Below are 14,877 nucleotides of genomic sequence, written 5' to 3'. Positions count from 1 at the left end.
TTTTTTTTTTTTTTTTTTTGCGATTTTTTCATTCCAAGTTCGATATCAGTGCACTTTCGCTTTTGTCCGTCTCGTCTTATACTCCCGCTCTTGTTTTTCAGGTATTGTAACACACAATCGTTGCGATAGCGATCTAGTCCGTAGATTTCCAAAATAGTTTCTTTAGATACCTGGTAGGTAATCAGGGATGCTGAAACTGTACACGGGAAATGAATCAATGCGTACGATTAATTTAAATACTGTACTAATATGTTCCAGAATGTGTGGAATCTACTATCTAATCGAATGCGGAGAGAAGTAAGTTGGAAGTAAGAGTTTACCGGTTAGAGTGGATAATAGTGGTGTGAAGGACATGCGCTGCTTGTCAGGTTACTAATCTATGCTGTTTTTTTTTTTTTTTTTTTTTTTTCCGTTCCTCCTGTCTCCCGCGCGCTTGAATGAAATATCTCGCAACTCCTTCCGAGCCATCCGAACGGAAATGGCCTTTTCCCCGGTGCCACAAGCAGGCAGAGGCCATTGAATGCTATAGCGGGGGTGAATTAAATAGGACCCGTAATCGGTCCAAGATTCCCTTCTGATCATCCCAACCACATGCTTTACTGTAGCTAAACCGCTTCTTCACAACCACGTCTAGGCCATCCCAGCACAACACAGGCTTCTCTGAGGAGCCTATTGTTTATTGCCTTTTGTGCACTCGCGTTTGGGAAGTTACTTTATTAGGTTTCCCAAAGCGTCTTTTGATTCAACTGGTTACAAGTACTTAAATCGCTTCCTATAAACCGGTGACAATGGTGAATCTTCCGCTTCCTAAGTTGGAGGACTATTCCATCTCTACGAAAACGGGTTTCCTCCCTGATGCACCTCCACTCGCAGCTCTGCAAGATCTATATTATGCACCTTGGGAAACTACGGTTTCGAATCTCCAACCTCTACTCCTAAGCAAAAAAATCCGCCAAGTCGTTGAAGGGCTTCCGGTTTTGTCAACAGACCAACTTAGAACAGAAGCGGAATGGAGGAGAGCCTATCTTATACTTTCTTTCCTCTCGCACTCATATATCTGGGGAGGTGATTTTGCGTCAGAGGTAAGCCAAAATTCGGAGTACTAATTGGTTCCAGGGCGTGATTTGCTAACACTGGTCGCAGGTCTTACCAGCTACAATCTCAATACCGTATCTAGCGGTGAGCAAGAAATTAGATGTGCCTCCCGTGGCTACGTACGCTGCACTGTGTCTTTGGAACTACAGACCAATCTTTCCAGATGATTCTACAGATTGTTTAGACAACCTCGCCACCTTACACACCTTCACCGGGGCCCTGGACGAATCGTGGTTTTATCTCGTCTCTGTTGCAATAGAGTCTCGGGGGGCAACCATACTCCCCATTATGTTAGATGCTATTCAGGGTGCTCGAGAAGACGACCTCGATCTTGTCGTCTCCTGCCTTCAATTCTTTGCAGAAAGGCTTGGCGAGTTAACACACCTTCTTGGGAGAATGTACGAAAATTGCGATCCTCATATCTTCTATAGTCGTATTCGTCCTTACCTTGCGGGTTCGAAAAATATGGCAGAAGCAGGCTTGCCGCGAGGCGTCAGGTATCTAGACGGCTCTGGTGACGAGCCCTTTAGACAATATTCAGGAGGTAGCAATGCACAAAGTTCTTTGATTCAGGCATTTGATATATTGCTTGGGGTGGAGCATCGCCCGACGGGAGACAAGAAACCGGATACTCCGAGGCCAGAAGGACCACAGAATAGCCACAAGGTTCACAACTTTATTCTAGTAGGTATTAAGGTTGTATTTCTCTGGGGAAATGGATTGTACAGCTGACCAGGGTTTGGTACCGTGCTAGGAAATGAGGGATTACATGCCTGGTCCTCACCGCCGATTCCTTGAGCATCTTGAGAGGGTGTCTAACATCCAGAACTACGTCAAAGAGCACTCATCCTATGGGGCGCTTACCGTTGCGTATGATGCTTGTTTACATATGCTAAGGGGGTTCCGAGACAAACATATCCAAATTGTGAGCAGATATATAATTCTACCCGCCAAAGAGCAGAGGGGGGTGGCTACGGAACGTCTAGCTACTGCAAGGTCCAAGTCAGGTGTAGCTCCAGTGGGAATAAATCTCCATCTTGGTTATCGGTCACAACCCAAAGGACTAGCAAGGACACCAAATGATCGGTCTGATCTAAGGGGCACTGGAGGGACAGCATTAATACCTTTTCTTAAACAAGCTCGCGATGAAACTGGGGAACCATCTATCGGTATATGGGCGCGTAGGTTACTCACAGACTCGAGAATTTCGCTTCCCGGACGTGAGGCGGAATCAGTAAAGATCCAAGGCCTGGCGGGCCAATGGTTAGATAGTGAGGATGTCGGCGGGATTTGTCACTGGTGATCATACATGAAAATGGAAAACAGTCAGTCGCTTAGGGGTGCAAATTCTTTTCCAAAAACGCTCGCTTCAGACAATGCGCAAATCGGGGTATGCATGTCATTTCTCAAAAGCAAAAGAAGCTAAAAAAAAAAAAAGTATGGAGATATAAAAAAATATTTTGAATGCTGCTCATGGTCTAGACTACCGTGCTAAAGGCGCCGTCTTGTGCAACGGTTCGGGTTCTATCTAACAAAAATTGCGCCATGCTATCGATTTCAGGTGCGAGATCGAAAAGTGGATGAAGGGGGATAAAAATAGGGAACGGCCAATCCATAGATACTATACCCACAGTAAAAGTCCTGTCCCTTTGTAAGCACGACGGGAAAGATGTTGTAGGCATGGGAGTGGTGGTGGAAGGCTACTTTGAAAGTACGTTCGATTCGTCGAATAAACTCATAAATACACCTGTTTTGTTAAAATAGTTGAAATAGATGAATCAATGTCTGATAGATCTGGTTGAGAAAGGCGCGTTATCTGACGATTCAGTTTTCAACATCGAGATAGATGCTGTACGGCCGGCTACTCTTGGGAGATTAGAATTTGGCCCAAGAGCCAGATTGTTGCTATTCGATATTCGTTTCGAATTGCCCATAGATGCAAGGGACGGTCCCACTATAGAATGTCTTTTTGTAACTGTCTTCTGGGGGTTTGTGGTTTGGTGTACTCCTGAAAGCTTAAGATCGGGATTGCGGCTGCTTGTACTGGTACTGAAGTGGTGTTGTGGTAGTTCAGGGAGTGGCCGTGGAGTATAAGGTAATCGTTTGCTGGGCGATTCCAGAACTAAGTCCATTCTGGATTTTTGTATCTTTCTTCCCGTAATGAATTCGTGCTGGATAGCCTCTTCGGGTTTGATGCGTTTATCAGGGTCCCAGCGGAGGCAGCCTGCAAGAAAGTCTAGGAAAGCCTCGTCGTCACATTTGATAGCTTGTTGTAAAGTTTTTGAGCTTGGGCGGCGCCTACGGCCCTTTGATGAAACTATCATACGCGGCTTCCCAAAGGAATCTTTTTCAAGTTAGCAAAACCTTTCAATTGAAACCTGGAGGGTAAGGCCGTTTAGTATCTTGAAAACTTACCAAAGAAGAGCTTCTTCCGACTACTTTTCTCGATCAAATGTTTTTCGGGCGGACCGAACACCTCCATGATACAGGCAAGTTGTTCTTGTTCATTCTCTCCCGGGAAAATAGGGTATCCCGTAAACAATTCGGCCAGAATACACCCTAGACTCCACATATCGATGGGAAGACCATACGTCATGCCAAGAATAACTTCTGGCGATCGATAGAAGCGAGATTGTATGTATGTGTAAACTTTCTCGTGTTCCAAGCAAGAAGAGCCGAAATCGATGACTTTTATATCCGACTGCATCGGGTGAGCAAGAAGAATGTTTTCTGGTTTCAAATCACAATGTATTACGCGATGTCCTTTCAGCAAAACCAAGCTACTTAAAAGCTGTTTCGTAAAACGTCGAATTAACCTTAAAGAAAAACCTCGAAAGTCATTCGATTTGATGAATTCATAAAGATTCATGCCGAGAAGTTCCGTTGAAATGCATAAGTGTCCTCGAAAGTAGAAGGACTGCGTAAACTTAACGAGGCTGTGTTGATCACTGGGGTCCTAATTACCCGTTAGCTTTCAAAAACCCCATATCGTTCGGAAAGTCGCTTACCCATTCTCGCAGCTTTTGAAGGATATTAACTTCCACTAATGCCTGTTGGTGGAACCTCTTTTTGTTTCGGATAATTTTCACCGCAACGAGTCCTCCTGTCTTGTGGTCGATACAGCGGACAACTTGACCGAAACTGCCCTTACCTAAGACATCAATAACCTCATAGCGATAGGCCAGGTGGTCTCCGATAACGATGGTATAGTCGCCTCGCTCGTCGTCGTACCCAAAATTACAAACGGAAGGCCCGCCATTAAGCTCACCTATTACCTTTCTCGCGTCCGCCGAGCCAGTGAAGTATACATCTTTATACTCCACTACTTCGCCGCGCTCGAAGATATTTAGATTCGAAGTCTTAAGAGTTTGGTGGGCTGAAAGCCTATCCTTAGGGCCTGCACGTTGTTGTAATATCTCAACCTCGGCGGCGGCGGCTTCTAACCCCTTACGCTTTGCAGCTAGTTTCCTCATTTCGTCATCAGCCAAAACATCGTCAGAGTCCAGCGGTGATTCTAGCCTCGAAGACCGTATCGAAGAGATAGACGACTTAGCAGTCAAGGGGCGATGTATTGAAGTCGACATTCCTAGCGGTGGCTTTTTTGAGGGTGCCAAAGGGTCAGTGGTGTTTGCAGCATCCTGGGTCTTAGATTCCTTAGAGTGGCCAGTAAAGTTCGCAGAGCTCCAACTTTCACTCTTAGTTCTATCATGACCGCTCCCAGAGAATCCATAGAGGGAGTTTCGTTTCCGTGTCGTTGTATGGCTAGGCTGAGACGTTTGAGATTCCGGGTTCGTGGTACCAGCCGCCCAGGATATTGGGTTTGGGAGCCGTGGGGGCAATGAAGAGTCATGTTTTATCCCATGATCTAATTCGCGATCCTCTCTCGCATGGGATGCTTTACTCGAACTTCTCTTCCAGCTCAAGCTTAATTTCCTGCGAATGGATGAGCCACTCGAAGGTGTCTCTGGTGACTTCGAGGGTGAATTGTCTCCTTGGGTTATCGATTTAAGCTCCTCCTTGCTTTTACGGCGCCCAGACGCAGACATGATATTTAAATTAGGTCTCCGAGGCGCCTTCGAGGTCAAATTGGGCGCGGTCAAATCGCCACTCGGGCCCGATTTAGAGATAAGGGGCACCATCGGTGAGACAGCAGATCTACTATAGCGACTACCCCCGTTGGTGTTGAGAATATTTGACGAGTTCGACGAAGACGCTCTCATGGAAGAAGCAGATGGTGAATGCGCTAGTTGCGTAGAACTGGTGCTTCGAGCCGTTAAATGATTTGAGTTACCACTTCGGCGACTTTCATTGAATGTAGCTTTTGAAGCCGTTAATGGTGTACTTGGAGCCCGTTGACCCGACTTTGTTGGTGTTATCTCATCGTTACCATCTGTTGCTGTATGTGAGTCTAAGGCATTGACACGGCTGATTGTTGGTGCGCTAAGGGGAAGAACTGTTAAAGGCGGTAGGCGCAGTGGTTGCAAACTTTTTTGCCTTAGAGAAGTCACGGAAGATTTTGTGTCTAGAGTTGGACCCATTGTTAACCCTCGTTTCCGTCGCATTTCTGTGTCAATTTTGGCAGTCACTTCAGAGGCCCCGGCCCCAACTATAGACTGTCTTAAAGTCCTAGTGGCGGGGCCAGATGCACTAGGTTGTGCAACAAGACTTGATTTTCTTGTTGTAAATGAAGTCTGTTCGGGTTCATTCGTAAGCCCCTTGGGTATTGGTGGAACAGGTGGTATGTCTTCGTCCGTTGCCCCTTCATTTTGTTTCGTTTTAGGAGTTGGAAGTCTTGATATAGCAAAGTTTTGGCTCGTTCGATGCTGTAGAGAGTTGCTGGATACTCTATTGGAGCAGTTATTTAAGTTTAGAGAAGTAGTAGAAGATACAGATTTCCGCTTCATATCCGGGGTGGCCCGTGTGAACATGGGGTTGTCAATTTGTGGCGGTGATTGGTTACTTGGTGACGGTGGTTGGGATGTACGCATTGGTAGAGGCGGTGGTGGCATTACGGAGAGGCGTTTCATTCGACGAGTATCTGTGGGGCTAATCGTCCTGGCACCGAGACCTGTTGCATGGCTGTGACTGAATGTCGATATTCTGCGGTTAATCTTTGATTGTGACCCTTTGGAGCTATTCGAGTTTGGAGACCTGGGACCCAAAATAGTGAAAGAGTTGGATGCAGATAGTGCCCTTGGGCCTTCATCCGGCGAATTCATTTCTTTACCTGCAATTGGCAGAGGAGGCTGCAGTGATTTCGCCTTCAAGCTTCTCAGGCTAGCCGATGGAGATACATCGCCGTTCCTGGTTGATGAGGACCGAGACTCAGGAGGGCGACCGGCGTTCTTGGCCACTGGCTGATGGGAAATGGCTGCCTGTTTGCTAGTCAATATATTACTACCATCATGTACGGTTGACTTCCTCGGACTATTTCCAAAATTCGTTGAGGAGTGCCGTATATTCGCCCGTTCCGTAGGCTGAGAGCTGAGACTGCTATCACGAACCGGCCGCCCAGCGGGTTGCTTTTGCTTGTTCGTCGTTGTTTGCATTTTACTATCAGTGCGGAGCCTCTCTTTTTGAAGTGGATCAGTACCCGCGTCTTCAGGTGTTGACACTTCAGTTTCGCTTTGTAGTTGCAGTAGAGGAATGGTCCCCGGGGGGGGGGGGGGGGGGGGTTCGACGGAATGTCGTATGAAATAACTTTCGAATTAGAAGAAAATCCGGCAACAAAAAAGCAATGTTAGAAGTATTGTTCGAAAAGAGCTATCTAGGCATGTTCCTCGGGTCGGCGGATGGATTGGGGGGAAAGGCCGTGGGATTCGGCGCGTGATGTTTATTCATCCCAGGATTCAAAGGTATTCGGTACTCTAGCGGAATAGGATGGCTTATTTGCGAGAAGGAATGGATGCGAAAGGCGATGGTGACAATGGTGATGGTGATGACAATGATGACGATTCCTGAGATGCAATTGCCCGAGATGCATACCTCTGTAGCTTAATAATCAGTCAATGTTGAAGGCTGGTGATGGGCCAAAAGGGTGAAGGGACATACTACCGAAGTCAGTACTCAAATAGCTGGGGGGTTTAGATAGGAGCTAAGTGGGTAATATACGGGAGGAGGAGGAGGAGGAGGAGGAGGAGGAAGAGGAAGAAGAAGAAGAAGAAGAAGAAGAATAAGAATAATAATAATAATAAAGATGCCTTCCGGGGTTTGAGGATACAAAACGCCAGGGGTTGGTCAACCGCTGGTGATGTTAATTGAGAGCGGATGTCAGTGAAGGGGCCTCTTGAAAGGCTGTTGGCGGTGCATGGCTACAGTCAATGAGTTAGGTAGACAAGTACCAACAACCACCGAGACAGACGCAGCGTTGAGACTACACAGCTGTCACGATAAGAGAACTTCTCCCACCTCTTGATGTACTCTTCTTCGTCTTCCTGGTTTATATTCAAAAGGAAATTACGCTCTTTCTTCCGAACTCGACGTGACAAGACAAATGAGGATGGAGGCAATTGGCGACTCTTGGCACCACCCCTATTTAGCACTTTCCATTTCCATTTCCATTTTGGCTGTGACATATACAAGGGTTTATCGACGGTTATACGACTCAACGGACCCTCCAAACTGAGAAGCAATCAAAGAAATATGAGAATACGAAAGAACAAGCCCGTCTTTACATAGATAAGGTAAGCTCTTCAGAAAGTAGGTACGTGGGGAAGCACCGATGCAAGAAAATACAAAATAGTCACAGTTGCATTGGTTTCGAAACGTCAAGCTCGTATGCCAACTTGGCTGCAAGAATTCTCATCCTCTTCAGTTCCAGAGCCAGTTCACTATCTTTAAAAACGAGGGTTGGTTGTATTTTCTCTTGAGGCTTTTCCAACATGCTTATCTTGTTTCGAAGACACAGAAGACGCTCGTGTCTGGATCGGAGGCTCACAAGCCCTGCAGCCATGCCAGATACCTGTCCTACTAGCTGTTTGTATGCATCGTAGATTTCGTCCGCCCCATATTCTTCTTCATTAGGCCATATCTCCGGAAGCTTCTCAATGCTCCTACAGCCCAAAAGTAAGACCTCACAAAAAGAGAAGAACGGAAAGAAAGAAAGAAACTTACCATGGGTCTGAAAGGTCAGCTTGCCCGCTGAGAACATCCAGGCCATCTTGTCCAGGTGTTTTATCGTTCCGCTGCTGCTGATATAAAACTTCAATTTGCTCAGAAACATGGTCTATTGCAGGCGCATTGTAGAATATCTGATGGTGGCGTTGGCACAGCCGATTAACTATTGGCCATTCCACATAGTGAGCACTTGCTAGTGAAAGACCCGGTAAACAAGCTTAACATTGTGGAGAAGCACCTGCCTTTCGCGAGCGTGTTTTCAACCACAATTGTCATTTCGCTTGGGCCCGCGTCGCAGCACCCATCCTCCCATCCTGGAGTAACGGATAGGCTCTGTGATACAATTCGAGTTTGCGAAACCAAGAACCCTTTTTTTGCTTCGAACATCAAATGGTTGACCGAGCTCGAGCTCATCGCGACAGAGCTTACAGCTGAAATTTCGGAATCGAAGAGACCAGTCAGCACCCCAAATAACGTTGATGATTTTTATGATGACAATAACATAATAATAATAAGAATAAGAATAATATCAATGAGGAGTCGATTTATATACCTAGGTACTTTTAGCACGCCCGAAGAACACCCAAAATCCCAAGTTTAATGCGCCATCGACATAGCAAAACCTTTGGTCGTAGTTGTAGTTGTGATGATGATGATAATGATGATGATGTTTTTTTTAATTTTTAATTTAATTTAATTTATTTATTTTAGGTGATGTTTGCTGGACAGAAGCTGCGCGAGAACTCCACGTCCTAACACGCAACAACCACAACCACAACAGACCAGCATTACATCTGCAACTACCACTGCCGAGAATTGACTCGAGAGAATTCCCTCCACAAACAAAATAAAATAAAATACAAAATAAAATAAAAATGGCATCAACAAGAAAGCGAAACCGGGAGGAGCACGAGGAAGATCTTGACTTCCACTCTATCGCATCCCCCGCAATTTCCTCAGCCCTTCCGAGTTCCCCGCCACAGAACGATGACTCCGATGAAGATGGCTTGGTTGACGAGGAAGACGGCATCCAAGACGTTGATGATCTAGATGAAATGGCAGAAGATGAAGATGGAATAAACTTAATGGAATACGCAGAGAGGTATATATTTATCCTCACTTCGCCTCCTCAATTGTCATTTTCTCTAATATAGATATACACCGACCTATTTCCAGGGACTATGAGGCAGATGATGCTCAAGACAACTACGAGAGAGACGGGCTGGACGATGATGGAGAATACGAAGATATGAGCCCGGAAATCAGGCGTGCTCTGGAAGAACGCATGGAACACCGTGACAGAGAAGCAGCAACCCGTGGAAAACCGGCAGCCTTTCTCAATGAAGATGACGAAGACATAGACCTTCTGGGACAGCCCCTCCGACGCCGACATGTTTATTCAAATTATGATGAGGCCCCTCACGACGAAGATAACTGGGAGCAAGAGCTGAGTTTGGAGGCTCTTGCTGATGTTAAAAACGCGTCTCTGCCCGAATGGATTGCTCTCCCTGCCGTCCAGCGCTCTATCGCTAGGGAATTCAAGAGTTTTCTCCTCGAGTACGTTGAACCAGGCTCCGAAGTTTCAGTCTATGGGAATCGGATTCGTAATTTAGGAGAAATGAACGCCGAATCGCTCGAGATATCTTATCGTCACCTTGCGGACACCAAAGCAGTACTCGCATACTTTTTAGCAAATGCACCAACGGAGATTGTACCCATATTTGACGCCGTCGCAATGGATGCCGTATTATTGCACTATCAAGATTACGATCGTATCCACCCTGAAGTTCATGTCCGGGTATCGGATGTCCCCGCTGTTTTCACCCTGCGTGAATTACGACAATCACACCTCAATGCCCTCGTTAGGGTTTCCGGGGTTGTCACTCGCCGGACTGGAGTTTTTCCACAGCTCAAAGTTGTGAAGTTTGACTGCACGAAGTGCGGAATTACCATTGGTCCTTTTCAACAAGAATCTAATGTTGAGGTCAAAATATCATATTGTCAAAATTGCCAATCTCGAGGACCTTTCACACTCAATTCGGAAAAGACGGTTTATCGTAACTACCAAAAACTGACTCTTCAAGAATCCCCGGGGACAGTACCGGCAGGAAGACTTCCCCGACATCGTGATGTAATCTTATTGTGGGATCTTATAGATGCCGCGAAGCCTGGTGAAGAGGTTGAAATTACCGGAATATACAGAAATAATTACGATGCTCAACTGAACAACCGAAACGGTTTCCCGGTTTTTGCAACAATACTCGAGGCAAATAATGTCATAAAAGCTCACGACCAGCTTGCTGGGTTCCAGTTGACGGAGGAAGACGAGACTATAATTAGACGGCTCGCTAAAGAAAGCACTATCGTCAATAAGATCATTGATAGTATCGCACCTTCAATATACGGCCACACCGATATCAAGACTGCAGTCGCCGCATCACTGTTTGGTGGTGTCCCTAAAAACATTCAAGACAAGCATACCCTTCGTGGCGATATTAACTTATTGCTACTTGGCGATCCTGGAACCGCCAAATCACAAATCTTAAAATACGTGGAAAGAGTTGCTCACCGTGCCGTCTTCGCCACCGGACAGGGCGCAAGCGCAGTGGGCCTAACCGCTAGTGTCCGAAAAGACCCTATAACGAATGAATGGACCTTGGAAGGCGGTGCCCTCGTCCTCGCGGACAAGGGTACGTGCCTCATCGATGAGTTCGATAAAATGAATGACCGAGACAGGTAAGTGTTGAAATTGACCACCTCAAGGAAAGGCGCTAGATTCTGACAGCAGATTCAATCAGGACTTCCCTTCATGAAGCCATGGAGCAACAATCCATATCAATTTCAAAAGCAGGTATAATCACAACGTTACAGGCTAGGTGTTCCATCATCGCAGCTGCAAATCCCATCGGCGGCCGATATAACTCAACAATCCCCTTTGCCCAGAACGTGGAGCTTACCGAGCCTATACTATCACGATTTGATGTCTTGTGCGTCGTTCGAGATACGGTTAATCCTGAAACGGACGAACTCTTGGCCAAATTTGTGGTCTCATCCCACGGGTCCTCACATCCTCTTTCAAAACACGCCGACAATGGGTCCACACGAAACGAAACTAAACCAGGCCATATTCCACAAGAGATATTAAGAAAATATATTCTCTTTGCTCGACGAGAGTGCCGGCCGAAAATTCACCATATCGACGAAGAAAAACTAGCAAGACTCTTTTCGGATATGCGACGGGAGTCACTAGCAACAGGATCTTTCCCTATAACTGTTAGTTCATACCATACAAGTACCAGTTTATTGCTCTCGCTAACTCCAAAACAGGTTCGTCACTTAGAATCTATCATACGACTTTCCGAGGCTTTTGCAAAGATGAGGCTTTCCGATTATGTGCAAGCAAGAGATATCGATCTCGCTATAGGGGTAATAATTGAAAGTTTTATTGGAGCTCAGAAATTGAGTGTTAAAAAGGGGCTTGCCCGCGCATTCGCAAAATACACTCTGCGAAGAGGTGAAATAATTTAAGTTGTGTGCTGCCAGTCAAACGAGTTTCGACTATGGTATGAAGCAACTTTTCGGCCCGGGGACCGTTTGATATTGATCAGATGCTTTTGTATAATTCTTTGACTATGAGAGGATATTTAGCTAGAATGCTCTTCAGCGGTACCCTACTGGTGGTTCAACTCACGCTCGAGCATTTCAGCTGCTGTCTCTGGTAATTCCTCTACCACTATACCAGGGTGCCCTTCGACTGATGAAAACGATGGGATAACACTGTTAGGGGCAATCACCGTCCCATCTTCGATCCGAACACAATCTTTAATTATCGAAAATTTCCCCTGTAAAGTAGTCAGGTTTGTTAGCACAGAGCCAATATTCCAGGTCATCGCCGAAGCAGCATACACCCGTCGTTTTTCACATACAATAACGCAGTTTTTCCCAATATTAACATATGAACCGATAACAGCGGCTTCAACGACGCTACCCTCACCAACAAATACGTGGTCCCCCAATTTCATGGGGTAGTAGCTAAACTGGCTATCAATCCTTTAGCAAGTCAGGCAAAAAATCGCAGGTGTGCGGGATTCCCACCCTCGATATGTTTTGCTTGGCGGGCGGAGAAGACAGCTTTTGCTTAAAAAACAGTACCGTCCAACAGCAATGGCCACAGCCGCCGCATTCTGACCCTGTGGAACCAACCTACGAAGGTCACCTCGTATGCAGCAGTCGGCTTGGATAATCGTCTAATTAAGCTTTAGCATTATGTATGAATAATGCGTAAATCAAATGCAACCTTGCCGCCGAGAATAATATTCTGACTCCCGATTATCAAAGATTTCCGTGACACCTTATTTCCTGTGCGTACGTTAATTTAGTCTTATTCCTATGCCACTTAGTATCTAAGACCTGTGTCCTTACCGGTTTCTGTTTGAATATATTCACTCTTTTGGGACATGATGACGTTCTGGTTCGAAACTTTACTACCGACAGGGTCTCCCACTCATCAGAAACGCCTTCAACTTTAGGAGCAACTATAAGATTATAGGTAAATTGGAATAAAGAGAAAAGGGAAGAAAGGGGGGAATGAAAACATACAAGGTATTACTGCCCAACCGACGACTATTTCCAGGAGAAATATTAACATAACAATCAATCAAACGACGAAACAGGACTGACGATTACATTCCTAAATATCCAATTTTTCATATATAGAAAAAGGGTGGGTATCAGTATGAGCCATACTACATAGCTTCACTGAGCCTTGTGTTGTGTGATCATGTGACCCGGGTGATGCTGTTACAATTTCGAAAAATTCATTGTTTTTTTAGTATAAAATAGTTTTTTTATTAGGATTGCCCGACGTAAGTCATCAGCCGGGCCTGCGAGTCACACGACCTTGACAAGTTAATTAACGAACCTGTTAACAGGCTTGGTTCAGGATTGTTTAAAAAGAATAGTAGCCAGGAAAATCCAACAAAGACAATGCATTATAACAACAAAAATCAGTTGTCTCAAACCAGACTTCGAAAAAAAATGTTTTTTGTCTGCCATGAGCGCCAAGCGGGTTACCGCAGGTGGCAGTCTGGAACAAAATGTTGTTGAGTTAAAAAAAATCACTATCAGCAATTGATTTTTCTATTGCTAATTACAAATTTGATTGTTACGGTATACCGTATAAGGTGTAGTGCCGGGTCTATACATACCACTCTATAAATATATAGAACAAACGGATCTACAATGTGTTAGAATCTAGATAATTGATTATCAATTATATATATATAAATTTATATATAATCTAGTATATTTATAAAACTATAAAATTATTAATATATTATTAATATAATTTTTTAATCTTAAGAAAAATATTTATTAATTAAGTATAATATACTTTAATTATTTTATATTTTATTATAATAATTATAAATCTTTATTAATTATAATTCTAAAATTATAAAAATTACTTTATTTTTATAATATTTAATATAATATTGGACCTTGGTATCTATTATCTTCTTAGGTAAACTTATTTTAATTACAAATAATTATAATTATAATTTAATAAAATTAAATAAATATTAAAATTGTATATAAAATATAATTATAAATTATTTAAGTTTTGTCATGGCCCAGCCATATTGACTAACCTGATTAGGAGATATGTTTTGGTGTGATAAATATGCTTTTTATTTCTATCTTTCTTTATTTTACAGATGTTATTTTAGTTATTGTTACACCTGTCCCAGGATTTCTTAACAAGGTTTCCTAAAACAGTTTAGTACTTTACTTTATTTTTTAACTTTATATATTCAATTTTAGGAGACACTCTCCTAGATTATACGATGTTGGGATTCTAAAATACCATACTTTAATTTATAAGTTTTCTAAAGAGAAAAGTTTTAATTTTAAAAATTATTATTATTATTATTATTATTTATCATACACACGTGCAACCTTTCGGTTATGGCAGTTTGAAGAAACTGTTTTAATACATAACTTTCACACTTTATTTAATTTTTATATATAAATATAAAACAAATAATAAACTAAAAAATAAAATAAAATATAAAAAATACTTTTTATTATTGTTTTTTATTTTTTATTTTTATTTTTTTTTTAAAATTTTTTTTTTTTTTTTTAAAAATTTTCTTTTTTTTATAAAAAGAATAATATTATAAATCTGCTATTCTTATTTATTTATTTTAGTATAATATTTAAAACTTATTACTTATTTTTAAAATTTTATAATTTTATTTTAGATTTTTAGGTTTTTTTATTTTATAAGTAAATTATTTTTTTAGTTTTTATTATTTTTTTATATAAGATTTATTTTGTTTAAAAACTTTTCCAATAAAATTATACTATCTTTATTAAATAATAAATAATTATAATTAAATTATTTTTTATTTTTATTTTTAAATTCTTTTTTTAATATTTTTTTTTCTTTTTTATAAAATTAATATTCTATAATTAAATATTTTAATATTTATAATATATTTTTGTATAAACAATTTTTATTTAAAATTTTAAAGTTTAATATTCTAATTAAATAATTATTAAAGTAATTGTATTTAGTTCTTAATTGTGTTAAAATCAAAATAAATTTATTATTAAATTTAATAAAATTCTTATTTTTTTTTAGTTTAAACCAATTATTATAATTGG

The 14,877-nt window shown here is 42.4% G+C and overlaps 5 protein-coding genes across 5 annotated transcripts; 2 read left to right on the top strand and 3 right to left on the bottom strand.

Annotated features, from left to right (window-relative positions):
- Positions 1 to 788: 788 nt before the first annotated feature.
- Positions 789 to 2,398, top strand: AOL_s00006g5 (uncharacterized protein; the record flags this gene model as incomplete). Its single annotated transcript, XM_011119314.1, has 3 exons — positions 789 to 1,082; positions 1,144 to 1,779; positions 1,850 to 2,398. 3 exons carry the CDS (start codon positions 789 to 791, stop codon positions 2,396 to 2,398), a joined length of 1,479 nt encoding a protein of 492 aa, XP_011117616.1.
- A 475-nt stretch (positions 2,399 to 2,873) lies between these two features.
- On the bottom strand, positions 2,874 to 6,644 carry AOL_s00006g4 (uncharacterized protein; the record flags this gene model as incomplete). The annotated part of the gene is made up of 3 exons (XM_011119313.1): positions 2,874 to 3,439; positions 3,511 to 4,051; positions 4,104 to 6,644. The coding sequence occupies 3 exons, from the start codon at positions 6,642 to 6,644 to the stop codon at positions 2,874 to 2,876; spliced, it is 3,648 nt and encodes a 1,215-aa protein (XP_011117615.1).
- Positions 6,645 to 7,837: 1,193 nt separating this feature from the next.
- On the bottom strand, positions 7,838 to 8,436 carry AOL_s00006g3 (uncharacterized protein; the record flags this gene model as incomplete). The annotated part of the gene is made up of 3 exons (XM_011119312.1): positions 7,838 to 8,147; positions 8,209 to 8,320; positions 8,376 to 8,436. 3 exons carry the CDS (start codon positions 8,434 to 8,436, stop codon positions 7,838 to 7,840), a joined length of 483 nt encoding a protein of 160 aa, XP_011117614.1.
- A 650-nt stretch (positions 8,437 to 9,086) lies between these two features.
- On the top strand, positions 9,087 to 11,739 carry AOL_s00006g2 (uncharacterized protein; the record flags this gene model as incomplete). The annotated part of the gene is made up of 4 exons (XM_011119311.1): positions 9,087 to 9,313; positions 9,388 to 10,947; positions 11,010 to 11,484; positions 11,539 to 11,739. The coding sequence occupies 4 exons, from the start codon at positions 9,087 to 9,089 to the stop codon at positions 11,737 to 11,739; spliced, it is 2,463 nt and encodes an 820-aa protein (XP_011117613.1).
- Positions 11,740 to 11,882: 143 nt separating this feature from the next.
- AOL_s00006g1 (uncharacterized protein) lies at positions 11,883 to 12,670 on the bottom strand (the record flags this gene model as incomplete). Its single annotated transcript, XM_011119310.1, has 5 exons — positions 11,883 to 12,053; positions 12,138 to 12,252; positions 12,307 to 12,458; positions 12,509 to 12,570; positions 12,634 to 12,670. The coding sequence occupies 5 exons, from the start codon at positions 12,668 to 12,670 to the stop codon at positions 11,883 to 11,885; spliced, it is 537 nt and encodes a 178-aa protein (XP_011117612.1).
- Between the last annotated feature and the right edge of the window lie 2,207 nt (positions 12,671 to 14,877).

The sequence above is a fragment of the Orbilia oligospora genome (genome assembly GCF_000225545.1).
Source record: "Orbilia oligospora ATCC 24927 unplaced genomic scaffold scaffold00006, whole genome shotgun sequence".
NCBI classification, from domain to species: domain Eukaryota; kingdom Fungi; phylum Ascomycota; class Orbiliomycetes; order Orbiliales; family Orbiliaceae; genus Orbilia; species Orbilia oligospora.
This window is presented reverse-complemented; position numbering and strand designations above follow the sequence as displayed.